Source organism: Argentina silus (genome assembly GCF_951799395.1).
Source record: "Argentina silus genome assembly, chromosome: X".
NCBI classification, from domain to species: Eukaryota; Metazoa; Chordata; class Actinopteri; order Argentiniformes; family Argentinidae; genus Argentina; species Argentina silus.
Genome location: NC_139653.1, coordinates 36,852,653 through 36,871,412, shown reverse-complemented (window position 1 = coordinate 36,871,412; position 18,760 = coordinate 36,852,653). Strand labels below are relative to the sequence as shown.

At 42.1% G+C, this 18,760-nt stretch overlaps 1 protein-coding gene across 1 annotated transcript in view; it reads right to left on the bottom strand.

Annotated features, from left to right (window-relative positions):
- Positions 1-18,760, bottom strand: part of LOC310823252 (protocadherin-15-like) — a gene marked incomplete at both ends in the record, with an annotated part of 133,145 nt that overhangs the window by 51,089 nt on the left and 63,296 nt on the right. The window contains 4 exons of the mRNA XM_083696054.1: positions 6,467-6,583; positions 9,662-9,892; positions 10,996-11,301; positions 16,751-16,879. Coding sequence (XP_083552180.1) covers positions 6,467-6,583; positions 9,662-9,892; positions 10,996-11,301; positions 16,751-16,879 — 783 coding nt within the window. The remainder of the gene's footprint in view (positions 1-6,466; positions 6,584-9,661; positions 9,893-10,995; positions 11,302-16,750; positions 16,880-18,760) is intronic.

Genomic DNA, 18,760 nt, shown 5'->3' with positions numbered 1-18,760 from the left:
TATTCCCCCTGGCTCATCTTCTTATTAGATAATCCAGTTGCTCCCACACATTTGCAAGTGACATGACCCCTCCAGAGGATGCTCTAACAGGCCTAAACTTAAACCTGGTTTTCATCATATTCATCATTCTCTGTCTCTGTTATGATAATTTACATGACTTACATTTTCTGTGTTTACTTTCTCATTAAAACAATATTTCAGATTTTTGCTTGGCATATTTCAATTCTCTCAAAGGGATGGTTCAGGGATGGTATCATCTTACCCTGAGTTGTCCTCATATGCCAGTAGTGAAAGATTCTCCAGTTCTCAGTTATCTACTTTGCTACCACTAACAGTGAGCAGTACCATCGCCAATAGACAGGATTCTGACAGTAACTAGTTTAACATAATTGAAATGACGTGCCAAAATCTCCTCAGACCAAGAATGGTGTGACATCCTTGATGGCCTCATCTGGCTGGGTTGTTTGGGGTGGCTTTCGATGACCTGAAGGCATGAGTTGAGGAGAGACGCAAGGACAAGGAGGTGTACACCACCTTCCTACCTCTTAAGGGCCGACCGAGGTCAGAGAATAAACCCTTCTCTGCCCTGGTCATGACCATGAGACCTCCTCCACAGTTCAAGATCCCGAAGTTGCCCACTGCAGCCCAGTTGCCCCAGGCCAAGGACCAGTCCGGCACAGACCAGTTCTACAGACTACGGCTTGTAGGTCCGCCCCCTACCTCCTCGGGGGTTGTGCAATCAGTTGCACATATGGACGCGATCAAAATCATTCAGGAGGAAATATCCTATCTGTAGGCCAAAGGTGTGATCGGTCCACCCTACATGCACTCAGGCTTACAATTCTAGGGGATTGCAGGCCCCTGTGGGGACCCGGGCACATCCCGCCCGTGGGCAGGGGTGTCATGAGCCCTGTTCAAGGTGTCTCTTCGGAGATAAATGCTGCTCCCACACTGAACTTGTGAAGGGTTCGCTAGATGAAATGGCACGCTTGCATTTGGGAAGGGTGATAGGTGGGGCTTGCAAGCATCACTGCCTGTACCAGAATATGAAAAAAACGATCAGAAATATAGCCAAAAACTTAGACCAAAGCAGACTTCTACAGTGGATGACCGAATAATGCTAACCATAATCAAGAAAAACCCCAAAACAACTGCCCCACTGGTCAGGAACACTCTCCAGGAGGTAGGTGTGAATTTGTCAGAGACTACCAACCACAGAATACATCACCAGCCGAACTACAGAGGCTTCACTGCAAGGTGCAAACCGCTAGTTATCCTCAAAAAGGAGGTCACTTACAATTTGCTAAAAAGTACCTAAAAGCTTGCAGAGGTCTGGAAAAAGGACAGATAAGATGAATATTATCAGGTACCAGAGTGATTGCAAGTAGAAAGTTTGGAGAAAAAAGTATCTGCCCAAGATTTACAGCATACCACCTCATCTGTGAAACATGGTGGAGGGGGTGTTAATGTGAAAGCATGTATAGCTGCCACTAGAACTGGCTAACTTAATTGATGATGTAACTGCTGACAGCAGCAGCAAAATGTATTTTGAAGTGTACAGAAACATCTTGTCTGCTCAAGTATAAGAAAATGCTTTGAAATTCATAGGATGGCGCTTCATCATACAGTAAGAAAATGACCCAAAACATACTGCTAAACATACGTTTTTCAGGGCCAACAAGTATAAAGTTGTTGACTGGCCAAATCAATCTCCAGATTTAAATCCAATTTAACATACATTTAATTTCCTGATGATAAGTTTTTAGGCCAAAATACAACAACTGAAAATACAACAACAAACAACAACTGAAGATGGCTGAAGTACAGGCCTGGCAGAGCATCACCAGAGAAGACACCCAGCATCAGCTGGGGTCAATTAGTCACATACTTCAGGCAGTTATTGCATGCAAAGGATTGTCGACCAAATACTAAACATGAGTGCCTGATTTGGACATTTGATAAATCTGTCCCATCACTTTTGGGTACCCTGAAACAGGGGAACTATGCAAAAAAATTGTTGCAATTTCTGGATAGTGAAACCAATATGTACACAGAAAACATAAAATAAAAGCTGAGAATCTCTACTTTAACCTTATAATAAAAAGCAGGGTGTTTCAATTGACCCCTGTTACATTTGTCCCCGGTCTCCCCTATGATTGAGCCAAAACATAGTCCGAAAAAAATACATAATAAATATGTACAGTACAGTCCATCATCTCCTTCTTTCCCTTCCCCTATGGACTGCATGGTTCAGTAGCTATCAACGTTTCCTGTTTTCACATGTGTATTTTTAGGCAGGTCTCTAGTTAGCTTTGTGCTATAGGGTTAAGGGTCACTGTAGCTTTGACTGTAAAATCTCTCTCTCACTCACTCTCTCGCTCTCGCTCTCGCTCTCTCACTCTTGCTCTCCTCACTAGAGCTTTCAGGTTTACACCACTTTGCACCTCTCCTTGTCTTGCTTTCGGCTAGCAGACCATAAATGTTTTATATCCTCTGCTGGAGTAAACAGAACAGACTTGGTCATTAACATTGTAAGAAAGCCACAAAAAAATGATAGATTTACCACTTTGACATCTAAGAAATGTGTGTTGGTACTCTGTGTGGAATAAACCTGATACAACTTTTTTTTTGGAAGGGAGCAACGATGTCACACAGGAAATCTTTTAAGAACTTATGTTTCCATGGTGTTTGTGTTTTGGGGGGATTCTGCTTGTATTTAGTGTAAAAACAGACAGGTCATGAATTAAAGAACAAGCTTACATGCTCAGCGAGACTATGGATGCTGCGGGAGAGAACCTTACAACAACGTCAGCTGAGAGAATACGAAAGTAGAGCCAAAACACTGCAGACCTAATTTTATCATGAGATGACTCGGTCAATGATGGCGGAGGTACTATGAGAGTTAAGTGTGTGATGTACAAAATAACTGTAAACTCTTACATTGGAAAACCCTTTAAACCACTTAATGCACAATTATTACTTATTGTAAAATCACTCTGATGATGGCAGTGGTACTGTATTACTAGAACATTTACTGTACTGAAATAACTAAACACTCACCATTGGGAATATCCCTCCCAACCACTTTATCATTGTACAAACGTTCTGTAAATTGATCATCATGAAAAACACTGATAATGATGTTGTACTCTTTAACCAGTGTCCTCAGCTGCATGGTTTGCTTGTTTGCTAGCTCAAGCTAATACTACCATGATTGCTGCTATTTAGTCTGGAAACCACCTCTAAATCTTTTTCAAAACAGTGGTGTATTATCGGAAAAAGAGGGTTATGACAATGATGACATCATAGGAGGTACACATGGGGGAGCCAGAGGTTCCATGCAGTAACTTTAGGTACACTAGTTATTATGTCTCCAAGTGCAGGAGTATGTACAGTACGGTACATTTACATCATCTCACTATCCTTCTTCTTCTGATGTTAGAACATGACCCCTCCTATCAGTGGCAAACATTACCAGGATGATGACTTGATAGTCAGCAGCCTTAAGACAACACTCATAGAGTGATTAACTATGGATATCTCTGTGGATATATTTGTATATCTCCAAAATAATCTGTGTTAACAAGTGGCAGGAAATCACTGCTTTCTCACTCTCTGGGACAGCTACAGCTAAATAGCTAGCAGTGTTCGGTCTATGATGGCAAATACAGCAGCTTTAATTTCCACTACAAAGGAATAGGTGGCTGTTCTGACACTTCTCCGTAATTGATTTTCCTCAGCTTGAGTAACTGGTAAGGAGATAAGATTTTGAATATGGCTCTACTGTGTTCCCAGCCTTTGTCCAGCCTTTTCCCAGCCTTTGTCGGCAAAATGGACATTAGAGGTTTGAATGGAGGAGAGAAATGAAAGGAATAGGAACTCATGTTCTAACTCATGGTGCATTTTCACTAGAGACCGGGTCAAACTCCATACTGTTTTGGGGTCCAAGCACTGGTGTCTTTTTTTGGTGCGTTGTGTTTCCACCATCCAGGGTAATTCTGAGCACTTGGGGAGAGCAAATTATCGATGTTGTAAGAAGTGTGTTTGCCAACGAGTTTCACCCTCAAACCAGCATGACTATAACTGTCAATAATTTTAAAGCTTTTCTCCAGTGAAACTACCGAAAGAGTTGTGTGGTTGAATGTGCGGCATTTATTTAGTTTGAAAAGATGCACAAAAACATAGGTTATTCAGTTAGCCAGCCAGATGAGCCAGTCACATTTCCCATGAAATTAAACGGGTGCTTTCCTGCAGCTGAGCAAACTTAGTAGTGCATATAAATGCTTCTCAACTGAAGTGACTCCAAACCAAAGTAACGGTTTTACATCGAGCTGTTATGCTTTTGTAACATAACAAGTAGAAGTCTCATAGACTAGCCCAGCCAAACAATGGGAAGGTGCAGTACACCTCGTACATCTACACCAAAACCCTGCCCAAGTTGCAAAAAAATCCACCAAATCTCCCTAAGGTCCCAAATCAGGGTAGGACCTTGGAGCCATGGCTATGGGCTTTTTGGGGGCTTTTTTTGGGGCCGTTCCTCAGAGGTGGAAAAACAAAAAAAGTCTGAGGCTTGTGTGTGTGTGTGTGTGTGTGTGTGTGTGTGTGTGTGTGTGTGTGTGTGCTCACTAGGCTAAGCCATACTCTAGCTGACAGAAGTGCCTGTGACAGACGTCCTGTCAATAAAGCCCTTTGAGCTCTCAAATCCAGGTCAATATGAGACTGGTTTAAACATGTCCTCTTAGTTAGGAGGTCTTATCCCTATCTGTCTGTCAAACTAAGTCTGCAGAGTCACCCAGGGTTTGGCATGTAAATACTGCCTACTAAAACACAGAGTTGAGCCTCTGCCTAGCTTGAGTGTGGGCATCAACCAGACCTTTAAAGAGTACTGTAGGTCAGTAAGGTAGACAAAAGAGTGAGGGTGAAAGGGTTCAGATGAAGTTCAGGGTATAATTCCACTGGAACTGACAGGCAAGTCGTCTCCCAGAATGAACCCCAGAGATGTTCACTGTTCTTCAACCATTGGGAGCACTTAGACCCCCATACCCTGTTGAGAAGACAACTGCAGGAGGTTGACTAACACCAAACACTGGTTCAAATTCACAAGCGTTTTCTTAAGACCCCAGAGGGCATAGTTCATGTGACATGGGTCTTGTTGGAATGATGTAGCTGTCTTAATACTACCCCAGAGGGTACTTCTTATTAGAAGGGGGATAGTTTAGAACAGAATCACACCCAAAAGTGTTCCCCAAACAAAAAGCAACCTCCAACTAGCCTAGCCCACAACTACACTTTGAGAACCTCAGGTAAGTTGCATTTCCAGCTCACAGAGACATGCTCTTGTTTTGATTAAATAATATGTGTCTTTTGTATTTTATTGTGTTATGTTTTTAAGGGGGTTTTGTAATCATGTTTGTATTGTAAACATGGTGCACCTGCAAAAGAAACCTCAGTCTTAGTGTGTCTCCCTGGATAAATAAAAAAACTAAAATGTTGCAGTGCTGACAAATCTATATAATGCAAAAACAAGTTCCAGTCTAAAAAACTAAAGGAAAGAAAGAACAAAGAGAGCATGGAGTAGTGCTGACTCACTAGGCTATAAAATATTAAGGTGGTTGCAATGCCAATAAAACCACTGCCATTTTGCATGGGCTTGATGACGCTGAACCAAATATTCTGGGGACAATTTAACCTTTGTTCCTCTAGTATTTATTATATTTCAAATGTGTCTTTGCTTTTGCCGTTATGGCCTTGTTGTCAGAGTGACAGCTAAGCAGTAAAAGTTAGGGAAGTGTGTGTTATGCCGCATTACAAAGAAACAATAATGATTTTCTTTGCCCCTGTGCAGCCTTGTCTCAGCCTTTCTGAGTGCAATAGGGTGTCAAAATTCCAGTGCCGTAGCATATAATGTCATTGCCCAGTTTGCAGCATGCTAACATAAAAGAAGAAGAAAAAAGACTCTACAGGAAAAATACTTAGTGAACATGCTCAGTTATAGCAAGGCAAATGTACATAATTGGTGAGTCAATATCACAGAGAGAAGAGGAATGCAATACATTCAGGGTATTTGTTACAGTATGTGCAAACATGTTGGTTAGAATGGTAAAAGTATGTATTTTTGAGTACAATATCTGCTGTCCCAGCCCTTATTTAAACAATTAATTAAGTCTCTTTTCTGGGTAAAAGTCAATGGCTTTACCATTAGCCAGAATGGTAAAACTACTATTCCAGACAGAAAGGAGGACTCCATATTCGTGTTCATTGCCTGACACTGAATAATTATGAACATGAATCTTTGGTCAGGGTAATTAGTAAGGCAACCTTGCCGGACACCCGGAGACATGCTTTGGCTCCCCAAGCTGCTCCTCAAGCTAATGCCTAGCTTACCAAGTTTGCACATGTCTTCCATGCAGGAGCCCCAGTTTTGAATCTTGCCTCGGTCACATATCGTACGGTCAGTCATACTCACAAGAGGGTCCTGGTCTTCAGCGAACACTGTCGTAATGACCGTTCCCTTCTCTGCATTCGGGGCTACCAGGCCCTTGTAGAGTGCTTGGGTGAAGACTGGGGAGAAGTCATTCATATCCTGTAAATATGAAAGAAAAGGAATGAATCAATGCAAGTACAGACCTAACACTAGCTTATTGCTGAGAAGAACATTTCATTGGAGATAAAATTCCCATTTGAGCTAAATTATTATAAAGTCAGTTTGCAGCTTCATTCTTGTTCATCACTATCTAAGAGGATGCTGTAGCTCAGACACTGTCTCCATGATGGATCGTGTTTGGCCTAGTCAGGGTCAAATGGAATGTGCTGGTAATTTATTTTAACGGACATTGTCTGCATATTGAATTAATCATATTGCAGCTGTGAATGTTCTCGCAGTGCTTTGATTTGAATGGTCTTCTATTCATGGTTATACAACCACACACTGTCACAGTATGGAGTCTCCATCCCAAGGATCCAAGATAATCACTGGAAGCACGTCATCCTCACCACAACAACACAGGTTGAACACATGCACACTTGTATATGGACATGACCCCAGATGAATACACGTACTACAATGACATGAGAGGAAGACGAGCAAGCACAGCTATCAATCCACTTCCTCAGTTGTTACATAGTAGTAAGAAAAAAGGGCGGAATAGTAGTTGTATTTGTCCCCATGGCCCTGTCCTTTCTTCCTAAGGCTATACAGTAGCAAGTGATGTACTGAAGCCTCAAAAGGACAATGCCACTAAAAATGCTGCTGTTTCCTACAAGCAAATACTACTTATAATTACTGCCCTCTCACTTAGGGCAAGCAGTTGTAGATGATGTTAAGCGTGTTGACGGTTTATACTACTATTCTTGGTTTCCTCACTTTCATTGTGTTTTCAGACCTGTATCTCCATCTGGAATTCTCATCTGATTCAACTGAAACAAATGTCACCAGTGACGCAGATCGGTCAACTTTGGAGTGACCAATCGTATTCTATTCTCCACGACTGTTTTGACACCACGAACTGTGACGTGTTCAAGGACAATAACGTCAGTGTGTACTCAGACGCAGTCAATGGCTACATGCATCGGCAACTGCGTTCCCGCTGTCACTGTTTGGACATTCCCTAACCAAAAGCCTTGGGTTAATGGTGACATCCGTGCTGTGTTAAAAGCATGGACCAACAGATTTAACTCCGGTGTACAAGAAATCCAGATGCGAACTGTGTAAGGCTACCAGAGACGCAAAAAGGAAATAGAGAGGCAAGGTCGAATAACTGTACCAGTGCGCTGATGTGAGATGTATGTGGCATGGACTACAGATGATTATAGACTATAAACAGAAATCTGACAGCTTGTGTAACGATGCTGCGCTACCTGACCAATTTAATAACTTTGGTTCGAACTTTGGCAACAACACTGAGCCCCCCATTAAGGCTCTCGCTGCTCGTGAGGACAGTGTGTTAGCCATCAACGCGGCTGATGTGAGGAAGGCTTTTAAGCACGTCAACACCCGCAAAGCAGTCGGACCAGACCGTGTTTTCAGCATGCAGACCAGCTGTCAGATGTCTTCATGGACATATTCAGCATATCCCTGTCCGCCCCATTGCACTCACGTCAGTCATCATGAAGTGCTTCGAGAGGCTGGTTAAATCACACATCAACTCATCACTACCTGCCACTCTGGACCCTCTTCAGTTTGCCCAATAGATTCACAGATGACACCATCGCCTACGCCCTGCATACTGCCTTATCCCACCTGGACAAGAAGGACACCAACCTGAAAATGCTGTTCATTGACTACAATTCAGCATTTAACACCACTGTCCCCTTCAAGCTAGTCACTAAGCTCAGGGACCTGGGTCTCAACACCTCCCTGTGCAACTGGATCCTGGACTTTCTGATGGGTAGACCCCCGGTGGTGAAGGTAGGCAGCATAACCTCCTCCACTTTGACTCTTAACACAGGAGCCCCCAGGGCTGTGTGCACAGCGCCCTGCTGTATTCCATGTTCACGCACGACTGTGTGGCCACGCACAGCTCAAACTCCATCATAAAGCTTGCTGATGACACCACTGTGGTTGGCCTGATCACTAAAAATGATGAGTCAGCCTACAGGGAGGAGGTAAGAGTCCTGGTGGACTGGTGCCAAGATAACAACCTCTCTCTGAATATCAGTAAAACTAAGGAGCTGATCGTAGACTTCAGGAGGAAAAAGGGGGGGGACCATGCTCCCATCCTCTTCGGAGAGGCCGAAGTGGATAGAGTTGACAGCTTCAAGTTCCTCGGTTTCCACATCACTAAGGACCTAACAGGGTCAAACCACACTCACTCTGTGATTAAGACGGTGCAGCAGCGCCTGTTTTTCCTCAGGCGGCTGAGGAAATTTGGCTTGAACCCCCAGTTCCTTGCAGACTTTTACAGATGCACTACAGAGAGTAGCCTGACCAGCTGTATTACCGCCTGGTACAGCAGTTGCACCCCCTAGACTGTAAGGCTCTACAGAGGGTGGTGAAAACAGCCCAGTACATCACAGGCTGCAAGCTACCAGCCATTCAGGACATTTACTCTGAGAGGTGCAAGAGGAAGGCTGGGAAGATCATCAGGGACCCAAGCCACCCCAGCCACGCCCTGTTCTCTCTGTTACCTTCTGGCAAAACGTACCAGAGCATCCAGACCTGGTCACCCCCCTGCCCTGCTCAACCATCACTACCTCCACCCCCCCTCAGGTCAGCCCCCCCCCCCCCCCCAATCAGTGGACACTGCTCTTTGCACAGAACATGTTTGCACAGAACATGTGTAACATGTGTAAATATGGAAATAAATGTTCTAATCCAAGCAGTTTTTGTCACTATCTCAGTTTCTGAGAAATAATGAAGATTCAATTTCATTACAGTGGTAGCAAATTTAGCAGCCAGATGTCATCACTTTCATGTCAGTGTTGCAGCCCTGCTTACTTGTTTGTGTGTCTGCAAACCACGAGTAAAGTTCCACTTACTGTTACTAATAGCTGCACTTATTTTCTGTCTATAACTAGTACCACTGCTCCTCCCCAATCTACTTCCGTCATCTACAGTGTCTCTAGGCTGATTTTTTGGAGTAAGCACCACAGCTCATTACAATGACTGACTTCATCGCCACCAGGAGACAACAACACAGAGTGACAGTAGGGAGGCTCTTACCGTGATCCGGACCGTGACCATGGCCTGACCGGGGGGCGTGACCCCTCCCTGGTCGACAGCCTCCACCTGGAAGGTGTAGGTAGCGCCCATACCCATGCTCGCCAGGTCCTCAAAGTCCAGGGCCTGCAGCACGGCCAGCTCGCCAGTGGTGGCATTGATGGAGAATAACTGCCTGGCAGACTCTGTCTTGATCCTGTACACGATGTTGGAGAACAGGTCTTCATCCACAGCCTGGGAGGGAGAGGGATGGCGGGGTGGATTGAGTGAGAGAAATGTATAAAAATAAGGAAAATGTGAAAAAAATGGTTTAGATAATTGGTGTACAATGAATACTAATGCTCATTTTCAAATGTGTTTTTATGCAAAATAAGACTCAATAATAAAAAATAAAAAAAATAAAAAAGTAATTTGGCCCCTTACGATAAAATGACAATGCTCAGATAAGATGTTATCTCATGCTGTATAGTCTATGCAACTGGAGATCATTACAGAGACACACACACACACACACACACACACACACACACACACACACACACACACACACACACACACACACACACACACACACACACACACAAACACACGCACACACACACTGACCAACATCCTGTTTAGAAGTGATATCGAACTGACATAGGAATGAGAACCCTTCCAGTCAAAGCCATCTGTTGGAGTGTGAATCTTTCAGGTGGAGGCCTTTGAAACAGGGATGAGCTTGGGATTACATTATACACTGAAATAATCGAAATATCTCTCTCTTTCTCTCTCTCTCTCTCTCTCTCTCTCTCTCTCTCTCTCTCTCTCTCTCTCTCTCTCTCTCTCTATATATATATATATATATATATATATATATATATATATATATATATATATGTGTGTGTGTGTGTGTGTGTGTATATAGCGTGGAGCGTTACATGGACGTTTGTCAAGAAAGAGCGTCTAAAGTCTGGTTCAGAGCATTCACGAGGTGAGACAACCAGCTTTTAGTGTCCAAACACACCCGGAGAGTTCTGACATGCCAGACTCTCTCTCATAGTGAGAAAACGTTTTACACTCTGTTACAAAAGTGATAGGCCAAAAGGCCTGGAAGCATATGTATGGCAGCTGAGATGGGGGCCAAATTGCCTGATAGCTCTAGAGGCTTTGAAGTTAAAAGATGTTAAAGGGTACATTTAATACTGTAGCCGTCTGAAGCTCCTTTTGCCAATTGCTGGGCAGAGAGAGAGAGAGAGAGAGAGAGAGAGAGAGAGCGAGAGCAAGAGGGGGGGGGGGGGGGGGTTGACTGGTGAGTCATGTCACTATTTAACATACTAAACCCCACACACACTCACACTGAGGCGTAGGATCAGCGTGCCCACAGGGCTGTTCTCGGGTACATTGACCACGTATGTCTGCTGGGAGAAGACAGGGCTGTTGTCATCAATGTCTGTGACCTGGACAGAGAGGGTCAGGGTGGTCCTGCGGGGGTCCACAGCCCCGTCAGATGCCTCCACCACCAAGTCGTACAGGCTCAGGAGTTCCCGGTCCAAAGGCACGGCCGTGAAGATACTGCCATTAGCATTAATGGTGAACAATGTTGGGTGGTTAACAATCCGGTAGTGGACCTCACCATTCACCCCCACGTCTGTGTCTGTGGCCTAAAGGAGGAGGGCAGAGACAAGGAGAGGTTAAGATCAGGGAACATGTAACAATGCATGTGTATTTGAGGAGAGAGACACAAGGAGAGGCAGTAAAGGTGGAGATGGAGAAGTTAACATGAAACAATGCATGTAAATACAACGAAAGAAGAAGAGGGAAGCAGTACAGAGACATGTAGTGGAATAGTTTACTCAAAAGCTCTGCAGGCACAATCACTCAAGTGTCTTGTTTCATACATTTAAGTGTATGCCTTTGCAGACACAAGCACTCTTATTACACACACATTTTAACTGTAGGCCCATCACATATAAATGACTAAGCTGACATGATTATCATGAATTCAACATTGTCATTGTGTGTGTGTGTGTGTGTGTGTGTGTGTGTGTGTGTGTGTGTGTGTGTGTGTGTGTGTGTGTGTGTGTGTGTGCATGTGAGCGTGCGTGCGTGTGTGTGTGTTTGCGTCGTCCACAAGAGTCAACCAGAATATACAGAATTCTGAATTGAAAAGCCATGAGCTGTGAGGTGAATGTAATGATATCATTTCACTGCAGTGAAACATTTTGGTTTATTTGTACATATTGACATGATTTTCTTACATCTGTTTTCTAAACGCTTAATACCATGGCTCAATCTTTAGCCTTGGTTCTGAATATGTATCTGGCTATCTGTGTAATACAAATTAGGGGCAATGCATCTGATTCCCTTCATCCATTTTCTCTTTCTTTCCTTTTCTCCCTTTTTTTTTTGTAATTAGATCAGAGAGGTATTACAATTTCACACACGCACGCACACACACACACACACACACACACACACACACACACACACACACACACACACACACACACACACACACACACACACACACACACACACACACACACACACCCTGTGGTAGCATACTAATGAGCTGTCATATTCTTGGGTGATTTGGAATTTGTGAAGCAACTCACTTTTTTTTCTTTATCGTGAGGGATCTACGGCTCCTCAAAGAGTAGTTCTATATGCTCTCTTCCATTTCTCATCCTTGTAATTTTTTCCTTCATTTTTTGCTGAATAAAGATTGGAAGTCTATGTTTTGAGAACGTGATTTAGCACTCAAGGATTTCCCTTTGATGATTTGCCAAGTTTGCAGGAAGCAGCTTCGGTCTTTTGAACTTGATGATTAGTCATGCACCAGCGACAAAGACACTGATCTCAAAATGAACAGGGAATGAGACTGAAGACGTAAACACTCTGCTATACCGCAGGGTTGGTTTCTGTTCTTACTGTAAGGAAGGAGAAGAGTCATCTTCTTTCAGATCAATTAAAAGTTAATTAGACCTGTCACATTAAAAATTGCTGAGGTTCCACTAATTTGGAAATGTTATTTAACTTTACTGTTTGCTCTATATATAGTATTTTTTTTTATAATAATCTAGTACCTGGCTTGACTTTGACTTTATCAAGAAGGGTAGTGGGAGGAATGTATGTGTGTGTGTGTGTGTGTGTGTGTGTGTGTGTGTGTGTGTGTGTGTGTGTGTGTGTGTGTGATAATAATTACATTAGCAAATTATGCTATGTTCAAAAGCCTCTCCAATCAGCTGCGATGTTACACACAGTTTTTACGGCTGCAGTTACAGTAGCTGACAATGTGAATGCTAATGGCCTGTCCCCCAGTCATAGCAGCCATGTGGCTGCCTAGATTACGGCTCCTTGTCGACAATGTATGGGTGTGTTTAGCACTTCAACATCATTATGCTAATGAGAACACAAACACATGGTGGTACAACACTACACATTGTAAACAGACTCTAGTCTAGTCTCTCTGAGGTAGCAGGATATCGGAACAGGTGGGACAGCTCCCATTAGGCCTTGATGATCATCTACCATACAGTAGGATGCTTCAGGGTTAGCACTAAGCTTCTTCACAATGCATGAATTGCTATGGTAAGCATCGCTAAAATCTGCCTGCAGATAAGGGCCACATGCTACACTGTTAAAAGAAAGTGTTGTGAAACCCAAAAACTGGTAGCAACTGAGCTGCCACCAATTTAAATCATTAAAAACCTTTCTTTCGCTGGTGCATACCATACATGTTTACGGATGAGAAACATGACATGGTGTGTTGTTACACCAATAAATCAAGAGTTGTGAAGCACCTCTAAGAGGGTACAGGTACATAGCCTACCGTAGAATGATAAATTAATTAAATTAATTATATGCCAGATCAGTCATAGTTATCCAGACATTCTGTAGGTAGAGTGATTAGAATGCATGTGTGTCAAGATGATGAAACACAAAGAAACTCTCGATTGGGAAAGCCGTTTACAAACACTACATTAACACTGCAGTAATAGATTGCTCCTTTCTTCCTCTTTTAACTGATAGATAAAAGTAACTGACAGGGTGGGGGAAATCAGTTTTCAGTGGAAATCATTTGGCAGTAGATCAGTAACTAAAAAGGAAATGAAGGGAGGAAGGAAGGAAGGAACAAAGAAAGGAAGGAAAAAAGGAAGGAAGGACAGAAGAAAGGGTAATGAACTACTCGATAGTTCACTATTTTACAACCTATAGTCAGATGGTTACATACCTTGAAAGTAGTCTAGTAGTAGTAGTCCAGGGCCAAGAGAAACAGTAATCCATGGTTCAGAGTTGATTAGTTTACTCAAACAACTTTGAACCATGGATTACAATTTCTCCTGGCCAATAGATTACTTTCAAGGTAAGGAACCATCTGACTATAAGGTGTAAAATAGTTAACTATCCCTTTAATCAATGTTTTCATGAAGCTATTAACTTAACTGTTAACTTTTACTCAGCATCTATTTCTGTATAGTAAACTTTCCACCTTGACTAAAATGAAGTAAGAGTTTGCACACGCACAGCATTGGTCACATTAACAAACCAACAAATCACATTGATCTATGTATTTTGGGTGATAAACTATCCATTGTAGCCCTGTAAATGTTGCATTCCATGACCACTGTAGGAGAAATATGTGGATGTGTTCATATCAAAATTACGCAGCCCTTTACAAAATCATCAATACCTCTCACATTGTAAGGTAATCAGAGTACATCTTATGATTTTTCATCAAATAATAGCATTAATTAAGGCAATTTCCTGAGGCTGAGTCTTTATAACAAAGAAAGACATGGAGGTAACAAAACAAACACACACTGATGCGTGCACCTCCTATTGAGTCTGCATGCACACACACCCATGCGCACACACACACACACACACACTGATGCAAACACGCACTGACACAAACACACACACACAAATGCTGAGGATGTCTTGTTGCATTATTCTCTGGTTATGCCTCAGACAAACTCTGGACTAATGAATTTAAAAGAGTCATTGGAAAAGACTGACTGCTTAATGGAGCAGAACAGAGCCAGACAACAGCAACATTACTTTGGATGACAGGATCAGCCAAACTGCATACAGTCATGAGAAAAAATTAGGACACCCTATGAAAACCTTTGTCTTCTTCAACATATTCAAACATATGGACATTTGATATTCATTTGAACAATATTGAAAAATTGAGGTAATATAACTAAACAAATACAACTGAAACAAATTATTAAAAAAATTATTGGTAAAATGTAATTAATAGAAATGCAATCTTCTTGTGAGGAAAAAGTTAGGACACCCCTACATTTAGTTCCACTTAAAATGTCTAAAATTATAATAAAGAGCACCACATCAGGTGCAAATGATTAGAACATCGTTACAGAGGATTTTGGAGGAGCCTGTCCTATTTAAACCTCAGATATTTAGTTTGGTTTGCTCTTGATTGTTGAAGTGAGTTGCATCACCATGGCGAGATCAAAAGAGCTCTCTGAGGCCTTCAGAAGAAAAATTGTAGATGCATATGAGTCTGGGAAGGGATATAAAAAGATCTCCAAACTATTCGAAATTGGCCATTCCACTGTCCGGAAAATAATTTACAAGTGGAGAACATTTAAAACCACCACCAACATGGCCAGGTCAGGCTGCCCAAGCAAGTTCAGCCTAAGAGCTGACCGAAAGATGCTTAAAGAAGTCTCCAACAATCCCAGAATGTCATCACGAGACCTACAGGTATCTCTTGCCACAATTGATGTCAAAGTACATGCATCCACCATAAGAAAGAGACTGAACAAGTTTGCATTACATGGGAGGTGTGCAAGGAGGAAACCCCTGCTGTCAAAAAAAAACATCAGGGCAAGACTAAAGTTTGCCAGAGAACACCTAGAGAAAGACCAGAACTTCTGGAACAATGTGCTTTGGACAGATGAATCCAAAGTTGAACTATTTGGGCACAGTAAGAGTAGACATGTTTGGCGCAAAACCAAGACAGCATTTGAGAACAAGAACCTCATACCAACTGTGAAGCATGGGGGTGGAAATGTCATGGTTTGGGGCTGCTTTTCTGCAGCAGGGCCTGGTCAGCTCACCATCATAGAATCCACTATGAATTTTGTATTGTATCAGAGGGTGCTTGAGGAAAATGTGAGACCATCTGTTCGAAAGTTGAAGCTGAAGCAGATGTGGACCATGCAACATGACAATGACCCAAAACATTCCAGTAAATCTACCAAGGAATGACTCAAGAAAAATAAATTGAGAGTTCTGGAATGGTCAAGTCAAAGCCCGGATCTTAATCTTATTGAGATGCTGTGGATTGATTTGAAACTGGCTGTGCATGCAAGACACCCCTCGAACATCACACAGCTGAAAGAATTCTGCAAGGAGGAGTGGGAAAAACTTTCTCCCAATTGATGTCAGAGACCTGTAGACAGTTATAAGAAACGTCTAATTGAGGTTATTTCAGCCAAGGGGGGCAATACTAGCTATTAGGGCATAGGGTGTCCTAACTTTTTCCTCAGTAGGAATTGGCATTATTGTTAATTTTTCGTTAAATAAATGATTACAAAGTTACATTTTCATAGTTTTTTGTTCAATTACATCCCCTTTATCTATAGACATTGTTAGAAAGAAGATAACATATTGATATGTCCATATTTTTAAGAGAATAACTTAATATTTTGGGGGGTGTCCTAACTTTTTCTCATGACTGTATGATATGTTGTAATAATGGCCACACCAGTTGCTGTGGGTGTGACAGGATTTTAACCTGGGTCTCCAGCAATCGCTAGACCAAGAGGACATACTCAAGATCCAAGAGCGATACTTTGACATGGGTTTTCATGTCTCAGGCAGGGCAACGCATCACAAAAGCATGATTCCATATCACCTCGGCTACGTGGGCACCAGTGGGACTTGGTTGAGGTCAGGTTATGCTTAAAAGGAGCAGGGCAGAGAGGAACCCTCGATAGGAAGGTTTAAAGAATAGAAAGACAGAGAAAAGATAGCCAGAGGGATACAGCATTTATTTCTGCAACAGCTTTTTATTGTAACATTCATAGAAAATAAATAAGCCAAAAGATGTCTGTGTATTTGTTTCATTCTTACCGTGACTTGACCCACAAACACATTCGCCTCTTCCTCTTGGACTGTGAGGTTCCTGGGCAGGGTCAGGTCAAATTCAGGATCGTTATCATTCACGTCTGTGACTACTATGCTCACTGTGGTAGTGGAGGTCTGGAAACAAAGAGAGAGGGAATCAATTAATGTGTGTGTGTGTGTGTGTGTGTGTGTGTGTGTGCGTGCCTGCGTGCATGTGTGCGTGTTTCCTTATGTACATGAGCACAAGCAGATGGATAATGCATGTGTTTTCTGCAGTTTGAGGAGTGTTGAGGGGAAACAAAATCCAATTGAAAGAAGGTCTCTGTGACAGTAGTGTGTACATAATTCAATGAAGATGTGTAAAAAAGCAAGGGCAAAATACAAGAGAATAGCAAATATGTTTCAGAGATTCAACTTGGGAAATTAATTGCTGTACAGTACAGTACAGCAGGCTTACAGAGCAACATCTGGGATGACTAGACAAATACAAATATTATCAACTAATGACTATATAAGGCTCTCCAAAGAAACATTGTATTTCCAATGACAATTCACACAAACAGCTACGATACATGACGATGACTCGACGTGCCAAATCGCTTTGAGAAATATTCAGTAACGACGGAGAAATTATGACAGGAAAAACTGCCTGTTTCATACAATGTCCAAGCAACTCGTAGATATGGCCATGTGTCTCATAATGTATTAACATAGATATTTTATCCATTGACTTAACATGGGAAGGCGAAATTGCAAAAGATGGAATGAAAACCACTGATCATTCAAACTTCTAGACATTTCACTGCATTGCTTTATGTTACTACCACATTTTCTAGGGCCCTCTCATTGTAAACAAAGTAGTATGTACCTTTTTCAATGCAATGTCCAAGCAAGTAGTAAATATAAACAAGGTCTAATACTGTACTGTTGACCTATGGCTCTTGAGACATCCCTTGAGAATCAACCATGTGGAACATTCTGGGTGGGAATAATTGTTTGTTAGCTTTGCCATTTCAACCAAACATATCAGTACAGGAAGTAAAGTAAATCATACATTGATATATAGCCATTGTTTATTGAATACTGTAACTTATAAATGCCTCATGAGCTTAGTTCAACCCCATCAGAACCCCAGATATAAGCGTGGTTTACTCCATTGTTTGTAAACAATGTACTTGTAAACACATACTGTATAGCTTCAAAACATGGTCAAAACTATCATTTGATCTCATGCATCGTCAGTCCTTGCATCCATAGCTCCATCTATATATTTAAGATTGGGTGCATATCTCCAGACCCATCCCTTTTAGTTTCCTGAAAGCTTCGTAGCTTAAGTTATACTTAATTTCGCCTGACAACCCTGCCGCAAAGCAGCAAGAAAGCAACAATTGGAAAATCAGTGTTTGCAGGTAAATCTTTTGTGCGTGAATGAACAAAATGTGTTAATTAAATTAAGTACATTGCTGTTCAAGGAGAGGAGGGGGCAAGAGGTACAACTTTAGCTAGAAAGCTTTCAGAAATCTCACCACACAAAAATAACACTTAATTGGCAGTAAAAATGCTTGCTTGGATTCATTCAATTATGGAAACTAAGTATTTTTGTGTGTAACAAAAAGACCCTCAACTGCAAAAAGCAGTTAGGGCAGTACCAGTGAGGGCAGAACTTCGATCCGTCTAATCTATGACACTACCTGTGACTGTTTATGATTGGAAAGGGCACAAAGTTTCCAAATAGATGAAATCTCTCCCATGCTCTTATTGCTGCCCCTAGAAACTAATATATAGTACCCTATGGGATGTCACTTTATATACACAGTATATTACAGTTAACCTTCGAACAACGACACCAGTATACAGCCTTCTGGGACCTTCTTATAAATTACCAGGAAACAAAGATAGCTGAATATGCACAATCTATAATTCTACAGCGCACTGGGGCAATGCCATGCTCAAACAATGGTGTAAAATGGCCTCCTTTGGGAACCCCCCCCCCGACACACACACACACACACACAC